General features: G+C 38.5%; 1 protein-coding gene across 6 annotated transcripts in view; it reads left to right on the top strand.

Moving 5' to 3' along the window:
* LOC123510858 (armadillo repeat-containing protein 10-like) overlaps positions 1-12,500 on the top strand; it is a 26,652-nt gene that overhangs the window by 423 nt on the left and 13,729 nt on the right. For 4 of the 6 annotated variants that reach the window (XR_006676631.1, XM_045266314.1, XM_045266302.1 and 1 more), the window contains exons 2-10: positions 1,239-1,384; positions 3,831-3,962; positions 4,058-4,170; positions 4,490-4,648; positions 5,640-5,757; positions 6,199-6,327; positions 7,149-7,285; positions 8,267-8,378; positions 9,536-9,699. Coding sequence is in view for 5 of the 6 variants with exons in the window: in XM_045266314.1 (XP_045122249.1) it covers positions 1,239-1,384; positions 3,831-3,962; positions 4,058-4,170; positions 4,490-4,648; positions 5,640-5,757; positions 6,199-6,327; positions 7,149-7,285; positions 8,267-8,378; positions 9,536-9,699 (1,210 nt within the window). In the remaining variant the exon portion in view is untranslated. The remainder of the gene's footprint in view (positions 1-1,238; positions 1,385-3,830; positions 3,963-4,057; positions 4,171-4,489; positions 4,649-5,639; positions 5,758-6,198; positions 6,328-7,148; positions 7,286-8,266; positions 8,379-9,535; positions 9,700-12,500) is intronic. The other 2 variants (XM_045266337.1, XM_045266323.1) reach the window with 1 other exon arrangement.

Here is a 12,500-nt window from a genome sequence, read left to right as displayed (position 1 = left end):
CTAATTAGAGGTACAGGTGGAAGCATAACATTATTTACACTACTGTAGTGTATATTTTCTCCTTTTTTACCTTTGACATTTTCACCTTTATCGCTGTTACCTGAGAATGCTTACCAGTGTGTTGTGTTCTTTGTGTTGATTACAGGTGTAGGAGGAAGTATTCTTGATTTATGGTACAACCTTTTTTTTTCCGTATAACTTCCTTTCATTTCTTTTCTCTTTTGTTCCATCACTGCCTTGGCCACACAAATGATGAGTAACATTCTAAAGCTCTGTCACATCATTTATTTATTCTATCATTATTATTCTTACTGTTATTTTTGCCTCTCTGGTTCATCATTGCTTCATTTCAACATTACTTTTTCTACTGTTATTTTTCCACCGTTATTTCCTCATCCCTCCATCACATAATTAATTTCTTATCACTGTTGGTGGTGTAGTGGATAGGGTGGTGAGTGTGGGATTGGGCAGACATCCACACGTTGGTTCGAATCCCACCACGTATTGCCTTGAAACTTTGCCATTTGTCAAGTGGTTTAAAGTTAGCTACATGTCACCATGATACCAGGTTCTAGGTGGGTACACCAAATATGCATTTGGGTGGTGATGTGGGCCCTAATATGGGTACCACTATAAATGAAATTGCCTGCACCACTAATGGGTGGAAGATGAACAGCACTTCCTATACATACTCTTCAAGTATACTTACAGATGCTGTAGACCATAGTGTAAAATAAATAAATAAAGATAAAAATAAGTAAAATTCCTTCACCCTGACATTATTTTTTGTTAGTATAATTTTTCCTCTTATCTCATCATTCTTTGGTATAAAACTAAAGCTCTATTATTTTTTTCTCTGCTGCCTTTCCTTATCATTTCATCATTCCTTCACCCTCACATTATTTTTTCTATTGTCATTGTATCCCTTATCATCCCTTGGTATAAAAATGTAAAGCTCCAATATTTTTTCTCACCGCTATCTTTCCTTTTCACTTTATCATTTTTTCACCCCCACATTATTTTTTTCTGACTCATTTCTCATCTCATCTCATCATTGCTTGGTATGAAATCTAAAGCCCCATTAGCATTTTTCTCACCACTATCTTTCCCTTTCTTTTCATCATTCCTTCACCCCAACATTATTTTTTCTTAGTCATTTTTCCACTTATCTCATCATCACTTGGTATAAAACTCAAGCTCTTTCTCACCACTTTCTCTTTATTTCGCCATTCCTGCAGATGATGAAGAGTCTGAGGTGTCCCGTGTTGTGTTCCGGCGTCTGTCGCAAACCACACAGACCGATGCGCTGCTCGGAAACCTGGATGTGAGTAACGCTCGGGGGAAGCTGATCATCCGGCCCAAGACTGTGCAGGTGCGACATTTGGTAATTATAAGTTTAAGTGACCCATCTTGACCCCCCTCGGCAACGTACGTACTGGTCCTCCTTTGATCCTATTTTGGTCTTGTTTTGGTCTTGTTGCCTTTTATTGGTGTTTAGTGACTCATCTTGTTTGTTTTTATCTTATTGCCTTTTTAGTGGCTCATCTTGACTCTCGGGTCTTGTTTCATTTTGTTGCCTTTCAGTGGTGTTTTGCTTGCTGTATTGGTGTTGGGTGTAGTGGTCAAAGGAATTATTATTTGGTCGTGTTTGGATTGGTGGGTGCTGGTTGTATTGCCTTGGTGTAGTGGTGTGGTGGTGCAGTGGTATGGGTGTTGCTGTCATATTATCTCTCTTACATTAAAAAATTAAGAAAAAGTGGTCAGAAAGATTATGGTGTCTTTGTATTTATTTGCCTTTTCCATTGGTGATTTGCCTGGTGTACTGGTGTTGAGGTTTGGTGGTGTTCGGTGCAGTGGGCAGAGAATTGGTGAAGTGTATATATTTTGTTGCATTTTATTAGTGATTTGCCTGGTGTACTGGTGTTAAGGTTTGGTGGTGTTTGGTGCAGTGGGCAGAGAATTGGTGAAGTGTATATATTTTGTTGCCTTTTATTAGTGATTTGCCTGGTGTACTGGTGTTGAGGTTTGGTGGTGTTGGGTGTAGTGGTTGTGCTGCTTTTCATTGGTGTTTGCTTGGTGTAGTGGTTGGAAGGATTAGAGGATTGATCATGTACTGTTTTCGTTGCATTTAATCACTTTTGCTTGGTATAGTGGTGTTGGTGTTGGGTGTAGTGGTGTAGTGGCATTGTTGCATTTGGTCAGTTATGCGTGGTATTAATAAGGTGTTGGGTGTAGATTCCTGTGAAGAGCCCACATGGTTTAAAAAAAAAAAAAAAGATGTGGCACTAAGCATGAGTCACTGGTATGCTGTCATGATAATATTGGAACACTGGTGCCTCATATTAGTCATTCTCAGTGCTTTAGTTAATCCTTTCACTGCTTTTCATATCTTTTTATTTTTAGACTTTTTTTCCTTGTTCTTCGGCCACTGTAAACATTTATTGCATTTACATAATATATTTTTTTTTATGTTTTTCTTTGTGGTGTCCATACTTGCTTGATGTGGTGCTAATGGTTGCTTATGGCAATGAACAAGTTATTCATCCATCATTCATATTAACAAAATCAAGCCTTGTGTTCTTACCTGCTTCAGTTCATGTCCTATTCAAAGTGACTCATTCGATAATAGTCCTACTTTCTCATCTTCATTCTATTCAGCTTTCTTATTCTTATTAACAAAATCGATAGTAATCTTGCATTCTCACCTGTTTGTTAATTAATTTGTCTTATTCATATGATTAATTAACTGAATCAATAACATTACATACTGCATTCTCACTTGTCACTTGATTCATATAATTAATTAACCTAACTTAAACCTAACCTAACCTAACTTAACCTTGAATAGAATCAGTAACAGTCTTGCATTCTCATCTCCTTCACTTTAATCATCAGTCTTATTCATGTCAACACAATCAATTAGTCTTGCATTATCAGTTCCTCTTAATTTGGCAGTCTTATATACTATTCATCATGCATCTAGTATTCCTTCACCTGTGCTGTCTTGTGTTCCGCCAGGTGTGTTGCAACTTACTCTGCATTATAGTTTGTTGTGTATTTATCATTGTTTTATTACAGCGTTACTTTTATACTTCTATTGTCTTATATGATATTCCTCGTTACAGCATTTCTGGTGTTCTACTGTGTGCTGTGAATCTTTTATATATGCATTGTCACTTTATTCTCACTACCTTTGCTTGTCTTTACTACCTGAGCAGTCTTTGTCTCACCTAAGCAGGACACCACTCATATGAAATTGGTATATCAAATCACAACGCTTCACAGTTCACTCTTCATAAATTAACAGTCTGGTCTAGATATGCAACACAAACAATTCTTACCAGCAACACAGATCACTGATTGAGACACCATTTCAACACAAGCAGTTTAGAAAGTCACCATAACACATTGGCAACACAAAATATTTATAAAGTAAATGATGCACTCCATTTCAGTGTTGCTTCTTCTACTGTGTGCCTGCAGTCTCCTTGCTTGTTGTGTTGTGGTACTATTGGGAAAACTCTATTATAACTTGTTTAAGCCTGTGTGTGTGTGTGTGTGTGTGTGTGTGTGTGTGTGTGTGTGTGTGTGTGTGTGTGTGTGTCAGACTTGCTTTTACTAGAGAAATAATGTCTTTTCTAATGCTTTCAAAATAGTTCACTAGTTTTCCTCCTTTTATTTCATGCATTTCTTACACCAGTTCAGAGTTTTCCCAGTAATACCTACTCTGTTCCAGCACACACACACACACACACACACACACACACACACACACACACACACACACACACACACACACACACACAGACTAACCACACATACCCTTACAGGAGAGGATTCGAGAGCTTAATCTGAAGGCACGTCAGTTTGCCGACACCTTCATCGCCATCCAGACTGGGAATGGCCATGCTGGACACGCACTTTCTCGTAACTCTGCCATTCATGACCCCAAGAGCCTGCAGGTTAGTGGTGGTGGTAGTCAGTAATGAGGCAATTAGTCTATTTATTTATTTATTCATTTATTTACTTATCTGTCTTTCACCGTCATTCTTTCCAGTGTTCGCCATGGAATTCCCCACGGCTTCTGTCTCCCGTTGACGTGAAGCACCTCATCACCTCAAGATCCACGGAGAACCTGACACACATTCCCCCAGACGGCTCACCCTGCAGGTAACCAAGTTCAGGTGCTATTGGGGGGTGGTAGGTTAGGTTAGGTTAGGTTAGTTTGGGTTTGTCTGGTATTAGTTTTTTTTTTTGTTAGTTGTTAAGTTAGAATTGGGTAGGTTAGGGTTAGTTTTGGGTTTGGTTCCTCCATTCCTCCCTGATTACCTACCTCCCTCCATGTGTTCCCTCTGTCCCTCTATACCTCCTTCTATCCCTTCCACCATCAGTCCGTACTTCCCTCCAACCCTCCATACTTTCTCTCCAACTCTCCATACTTTCCCTCCACCCCTCCCTCTCATCAGCCCTCCTCTCTTCTCCTGGGCAGACCAAAGTGGGTGCGCAAAAGTCTGAGGAGGAAAAAACTTGAGGCGGCCAATGATCCTGATGGCCACCAGAAGAAGCTTGAGGAGGAGGCCAAGGCACTCTACTCTGACTCAAGGGAGGAGCTGGCCTCGTCCCTGGAGCACCTCACTAGCAGGGGAAGGTGAGGGGTGCAAGACTTGACACACTTTTTTTTTTTTTTTTTTTTTTTTTTTTTTTTTTTTCTCTGTTCATCAATATTTTTTCCTCTATCTTTCTCTCTTCTTTTATTTCTTGCTCTTTCTCTGTCCATCAATACCTTCTTTTTTCTCTATCTCTTTTATCAGTACTTACCTCTTTTTCTCTCTCTCTTTATCAATACATTTTTTCTCTTTTTCTCTTTCTCTGTCTATCAATACCATTTTTTTTCTCTTTTATCAGCACCTTTTCTTTCTCTCTCTCTCTCTCTCTCTTTATCGATACATTTTTCTCTTTTTCTTTCTATCAACACTTTTTTCTGCTCTATTTCAATCTCTTTATCAACTTTTTTTCTCAGTTTATACACTTCCTTTCTCTGTATCTCTTTATCACCACTTTGTATTCTCTCTATCATTGTTTTTCATCTCTTGCAATCAACACTTTTTTCCTTTTCTCAATCTCTTTTATCAACATTTTATTCTCTATCTATACACTTTTTCTCTTCCTCTTTTATCAGCATTTTTATTTGTTTCTCTTCCTCTCTATCACTTTTCTCTCGCTCAGTCATTTGTATCTCATTTCCATGGTGTAGGATAAGATAAATTGTTCATCTTTTGTTCCCCGCAGGATATAGATCATTCCCTAGTTTCTTATTATTCCGTCATGTAGGATAAGGAAATTTGTTCTTCTCTTATTCAAACCTCCAGGATATAGGAAATTATTGTTCTTTTGTTCTCTTGTGTTTTCTAGTTTCTTCTTATTCAAAATCCTATTCCTCTCTCTTGTGTGCCTATCAGTTCATCATACATTGTTTTTATATAATTCTCCTGTTTTTATATTATTCTCTTCTTGTGTTCTCTAGTTTCCTCTTATTCAAACCTGTAGGATAAGAAAAATAGTTCCTGTCCCTTGTTGTTTGCCTTGTAGTTCCTCACACACACACACACACACATAGACACACACGTCACTTATTGCAGGATACTGACACCATATGAAGCAAAGAGTCTGGTGGCGCTGCTCTACTCGGAGGACAAGGGTCTAGTGGAGCGTGCCCTGGCCACCATCGCCAATTGTGCTGCCTTCAGTGTCAACCTGGTAAGGGGTGTTCCGGGTAGCTGGCTGTCTGTCTGTTGGTCCATATGTCTGTGTAGGTGTTTGTTTGTCTGTGTGTGTGCAAGAAATATGACAAATTAATTTCAAGATATTTTAACCTTGACTCATTCCTGTGAAGATGTGATTAGCTAAAACACACACACACACACACACACACACACACACACACACACACACACACACACACACACACACACACACACACACACCATTATATGAATTAACTTCACCAAATGCATAGAAAGATATATAGTCAGAGAGAGAGAGAGAGAGAGAGAGAGAGAGAGAGAGAGAGAGAGACTTAAAAACACAAACACCCCAAAACCGAGAGAAAGAAAGAGAGATAGACAAATGTAACTCCAACCTAACTAAATGTAAACCAACCCTGATTTAACCTAACCTAACCTTCCTCCCACCCCCCAGGACTTTCTACGTGAGGTGGGTTGCATCCATCGCCTCACCGCCTTACTGCAGGACAAGGAGGTCAGGTTACCCGCCGTACAGACTCTCGGCAACGTGGTGCTGTCTGAGGAGAACATTCGGCAGGCTAAGGTGTGTGTGTGTGTGTGTGTGTGTTCTTCGTAGATGTTATTTATTTATTTATTTATTTGATCATTTTTTCCTTTCCTTTTTTATTTTTTTATTATTATTTCAGGTGGATAAATATGGCATTGTGTCTTTTTTGTATTGTGTTCTTTATTATTATGTGTGTGTATTTTAATATCAGTGTTTGTTCTCTTGTATAAGGTGGATTAATGTGGAATTGTGTCTTTTGTTGTGTGTGTGTGTGTGTGTTCTAGATGTTATCATTCTTTATGTAGACAAAAAATAAGATTGTAGTCTTTTATTTGTATTACTTGTGTTCACTGCTGTGTGTGTTATTCACCACAGTCTTCTGCTGGTTACCCAGCCAGTCTTTCCCCTACGGAACGAGCTCTGAGCTCATACTGAACGACTTTCGGGTAGGACTAAGACCACACCACACACCACACACTAGGACAGCAAGGCCAAAACCCCTTGAGTTACATCCCATACCTATTTACTGCTAGGTAAACAGGAGCTACATATTAGGAGGCTTGCCCATTTGTCTTGCCACTTTGTGGGACTTGAACTTGGACCTGCTCAGTTGTGAGCTGAGCATGCTAACCACTACACTACACTGGGTGTGTGTGTGTGTGTGTGTGTGTGTGTGTGTGTGTGTGTGTGTGTACTAATTTTCATGTTTGGTTCATACATGTAAAATCTTTAAAAAATTATATATACAAAAACTCAAACATCAATAACTATGCACATACTTGTCACTAAGCTATGTAGTAGAACCTATTAACACTCCTTCTCTTTCTCTCCTTCTCTCCCTCCCTCTCTCCCTGCAGGACTGTTTGCCGCTGCTGATGGGGTTTGTACAGAACAGCTGGGGTGACGATGGACTGCGGCTGGCGGCCCTGGTGGTGCTCACTAACATCGCCACCATCAGCGAGTGGCATGAGTCATACTGCCCGCTGCTGCACAGGTGAGGCCAGCTGGTGCTGTGTGCTGGTGCTGATGCTGGTGACTGTGGTGCCTTTGTGTTGAGGGATCAGTTAGGTTAGGTGAGGGATGTTGAAGTGATGTTAATTATTTTATTTTTCTGTCAGGTTAGTTATTTTATTTTCTGTTAGGTTAGGTGAGGTGAGGTGTGAGGTGAGAGACATTGAAGTGACATTAGTTATTTTATTTTCTGTAGAGTTATGTGAAGTGAAGTAAGGTGAGAGACAGACATTGAAGTGACGTTAGTTTTTTTATTTTCAGTCAGGTTAGATTTATTAGTTTAGGTGAGGTGAGATGAAGGGAAAGGTTGTGTTGAAGTGGTCATAGTAATTATTGTGTGTGATAGGTTAGGATAGGTTACGCAGTGTGAGGTGAGAGGCGTTGAGGTGACGTTAGTGATTCTGTTTTGTGTCATTAACTAGATTTATTATGCTAGGTTAGGTTAGGTTAGGTGTAAGTGATAATAGTATTTTATTTTATTTATTTATTTATTTATTATTATTATTATTATTATTTATTTTTTTTTTTTTTTTTTTTTTTTTGTGTGTGTGTGTGTGTGTTAGGTTAGGTGGGAGGTTGTATTGAAGGGACAGTAGTGTTTCTTGTGTCATAGGTTAGGTTAGGTTTGTGAGTTTATAGTGAAGTGACAGTTTTCATCTGAGGTTGAGGCTAGGTTAGGTTACATATTGTGTGTGTGTGTGTGTGTGTGTGTGTGTGTGTGTGTGTGTGTGTGGTGATGGTGTGAGGTAATGTATCCATTGGTTAGAGAGGTGTACTGTGTGTGTGTGTCTGTTTGTGAGTGTGTATGTGTGTGTTAGTTGTATGTGAGATAATGTATACTGTGGGTGTGTGTGTTAATGGTGTGCGAGATAGTGAGATGGGGTGTATTTGTGAGGGAGGTATACTGTACAGTGGTGTGGTGTGGTGTTGGGTGGTGTGTGAGGTATGGTACTGTTCCCTGCAGACTGTACCAGCTTGTGGACAGCACCAACCCTCACATACAACTGCAGAGTCTTCGGTTGCTGGTCAACTTGTCCTGCAACAGAGAAATGATTCCCTCATTACTGGCAGCTGAAGTGAGATATGCGCTCTCTCTCTCTCTCTCTCTCTCTCTCTCTCTCTCTCTCTCTCTCTCTCTCTCTCTCTCTCTCTCTCTCTCTCTCTCTCTCTCTCTCTCAGATCTACATTTTTCTTGCCTAAAAGTGAATTCTAATACATGATTTGCTTGATTTGTGTCCTAGGAATTAATCATAATGCATGACTTACTTTGTGTCTTATATTCATTATTCATGAAGACCAGATCATATTAATTAGTTAAAGTTAGAATTACACTATTAATATCATATGTATCCTATCCTTACATATGCTAGTGCAACCACCTTAGAACAATATATCTTGTACTAAAGGGGTAACCTAACCAAGGCTAACCTAAGCTAGTGTAACCAAATCTAAACTAACCTAGTACAACCTAAACTAATTTTTTTTTTTTTTTTTTTTTTTTTACATTACAAGGGCACTGGCCAAGGGAAAACAGTGTTGGAAAAAAAAAAATCCCGCTGGTTGCCAGGCCCTGTTAAAAGGAAAGTAGAAAGAGAAAAAACAAAAAAATCTAAAAGGAGGGTCCAGTTAACGTAAGAGGTGTCTTGACACTCCTCTTTTGAAAGAGTTTAAGTCATAGGCAGGTGGAAATACAGACACAGGTAGAGAGTTCCAGAGTTTACCAGTGTAGGGAATGAAGGAGTGAAGATACTGGTTAACTCTTGCATTAGGAAGATGGACAGAATAGGGATGAGAAGAAGTAGAGAGTCTTGTGCAGCGAGGCCGCAGGAGGGGGGAAGGCATGCAGTTAGCAAGTTCAGAAGAGCAGACAGCATGAAAACAGCGGTAGAAGACAGATAAAGATGCAACATTGCGGCGGTGACTTAAAGAATCAAGACAGTCAGTTAGAGGAGAAGAGTTGATAAGACGAAAAGCTTTAGATTCCACCTTGTTTTTACCGTAACATAGCCTAACTTTAACCCAACCTAATGTAACCTAACCTAACCAAACCAAACCAAAGCTAACCTAATCTAATGGACCTTAACCTAACCCAACTCAGCCTAATGTAACTTAACCTAGACCAACTTTAACCTAACCTAATCTAACAAAGGCTAACTAAGCTAATGTAACCTAACCTAACCTAACCTAACCTAACCCAAACAAGAATGCCAATATCACCTCCCCATCACCCCAGGGGCCGCGGCGTCTGAGTGTGCTGGTGGAGGGCGGCACGGAGGAGGCGGTGCTGCTGCGGGTGCTGACGCTGCTGGCCACGCTGGCACACGCTGTGGCTGAGGATGACCTTGACCCCAGTGTTGACCTGCCTCCGGAGAATAAGGCAGCTGCTCCGGACACTATGTGAGTGGTGGTGGTGGTGGTGGTGGTTTATCTTGTTTTCCCATTTTCTCTTATTTTTTATTATGAAGTGCTGTTTATTATGACTGAAATATTTTTTTGTTTTTTTTGTTTATTTTTTATTTATTTAGTTATTTTTTCTCATTTATTTTTCTTATTTTTTTTTATTTATTTTTTTTTTTTATTCTGAAGTGTTGTTTATTGTGACTGGAATGTGCTTTTGTTTTCTTTCTATTTTTATTTTTGGTTTTAGTATTTCTTTCTATCTCTTCTTATTCTCTTTTATTTTTTTTTATGAAGTACTGTTGATTGTGACTAAAATGTTTAGTTTTTTTGTTTATTTATTTCATTTATTTTTTTTTCACTTTTGTTGTTGCATTCCTTGTATTGACAGGATTGATGGTTCTTTTTTCTTTATTTCATTTATTTATATATTTTTTGTCTTTTTGTACTTCATTTATATATATTTATTCTGTTTACTTTTTTTTATCTATTTTTTCATTTCATATTTTCTTTACAATTTTTATATGTATTTTTGTGCATAATTTCTTTGTATATTTTTATATTTATTCTCTTTTGTACCTTATTTTTTCATTTATTCATTTCTTTTAATCATATTTCCTATCCTTATTTATCTCATATTCCTCTCATTTCCTTCACATATTCTATAATTTCAAATATTTTCAGACAATCTTTCTTTATCTTCATCTTATAATTTCTAGCTAGCATTTTATTTACGAGTTTCATCTTTATATCCCCTTCTCCTTGTGTGTGTGTGTGTGTGTGTGTGTGTGTCAGGTGAGCCACTCCATTACTAAGCAGATGAAGGAGCTGTACATTGATTTCCTCCTAGTGAATAGCAAGGATGGTGTGTGTTGTACTCCTCAGCTTACTGTTCTCAATGGCAGTGTTGTGACTCTTGGCCAGGATGTTTAAGTTTCTGGGGTGTTCAAGGATTTATGTATTATATTTTATCAGTAACTCTAGTAAATTTGCTTCTTTTTCTTTTTTTCTTTTTCTGTTCAAGTTCTTTTTCCATTTCTTTCATGTTCTTATTTCTCTCCTCATTTCTTTTCTTCTACTTTCTTTCTTTCTCCCTTTACTTCTCTTTTTTTTCCTTTCTTTTACCTGTTTTTCCTTCTATGCCTAGTTTCCCTTCCCGTCTTTTCTCTTCTCTTGTTTTGTCATCTCTTCTCTCTTTCTTTCCTTTCTTTTACTTGTCTTTCCTTTCCATTCCTTTCTTTTGGTTTTTTTCCCTTCCCTTTTCTTTCCTTTCCTTTCCTTCATCGATATTTCCTTTCCCCTCCTTTTTCTTCCCTTCATCGCTAATCAACACATCCAAAAAATCAAGATTGAACTGATCAATATAAACAAACCAGGGGAGAGAAAGTGTGAGGCTGCCAGACCACTGAATACTTACATTACTTAGCCAAGGAGTACAGCAAACACCATCACCACCCTCCCTTAGTTAGAATGCTTGGCCCTGGTGCTGGAGGGGGAGTGAGAAAAGAGGTTAATCTGAAACACTCCTGCACTGTATCTCTGCTACTTTCAAGAGGCTCTAGTTGAAGTGAGATGTGTTTGTAAGGGTGTTTTTATGGTTCTAGTGATAGATTAACAGGAGAAATAGCCTTAAGAACCTTTTTAATCATCTCTATAGCCTTGGAAAACAGTTTTAGTGAAATGAGGTGTTTTAAGAATGTTTTTTTATGGTTCTAGTGACTGATTGACAAGATTTCTGCATTATTAATCAGAGAAACAGTCTTTGGAAATAGTTGTGATGAAGTAACATGGGTTTTTAATATTTTTATGGATCCAGTGACAGATTAACAAGATTTTTGCATTATTAACATGAAAAACAACCCTAGAAATCTGGCTATTTGTATCTGTGGCCTTGGAAGACAGTTGTAGTGAAGTGACATGTTTTTAAGGGTATTTTTATGTTTCTAGTGACAGATTAACAAGATTTCTACATTAATAACAGGAGAAGCACCCTTGAGAACCAGGCTAATCATCTCTGCAGCCTTTGAAAATAGTCATGGTGAGAGAGCAGAGTGTTTCAGAAGACAGGCTGAAATGCTGCATTAGTGGCATGCTTCTTAGATCACTCCTCCTCTAAACGTTCAAGATTACTAGTTGTAGGGTGTGTCTGAAGTCTTTAGCTGTAATTAAAAGCTTCTGTAGTTTGTTAGTGATTCTTCTCTCTCTCTCTCTCTCTCTCTCTCTCTCTCTCTCTCTCTCTCTCTCTCTCTCTCTCTCTCTCTCTCTCTCTCTCTCTCTCTCTCTCTCTCTCTCTCTCTCTCTCTCTCTCTCTCTCTCTCTCTCTCTCTCTCTCTCTCTCTCTCTCTCTCTCTCTCTCTCTCTCTCTCTCTCTCTCTCTCTCTCTCTCTATCACTTTTTTATAACTGGTGCTGATAATTTACCTGTACCAGCTTAATTAGTAAAGGAAGTATTATTAGAGATGTGATGCTTATAAGGTGGTCCTGTGCTAAGATAATGCCTTCACTCCTTTTTTGTCTACCTAGTATACTGTACATACTGTCCACTAATGCCCTTGTGTCTCACTTCTTTGGCACTCCCTTCTTTAAAACACACTATTGCAGGAGTCACTATGAAGATTGGTTTAACCCCTTCAGTACTGGGATGTATTTTTTACCATGCGTTTTGGGTATGATTGGACGATTTTATTTACATTAGGAAGAGTCTTAGAAGTCTGAAGATTAATGGCCGGAGTCTTCGTTGTTTTAATCCCCACATAAGTATCTAAAGCTGTATAAAATCACCAAATGTAAACAGAATGAATA

The sequence above is a fragment of the Portunus trituberculatus genome, chromosome 4, assembly GCF_017591435.1.
Source record: "Portunus trituberculatus isolate SZX2019 chromosome 4, ASM1759143v1, whole genome shotgun sequence".
In the NCBI taxonomy this organism is placed as follows: Eukaryota; Metazoa; Arthropoda; class Malacostraca; order Decapoda; family Portunidae; genus Portunus; species Portunus trituberculatus.
Note: the sequence above shows the minus strand (reverse complement) of the source record. Positions and strands in the feature narration are given on the sequence as shown.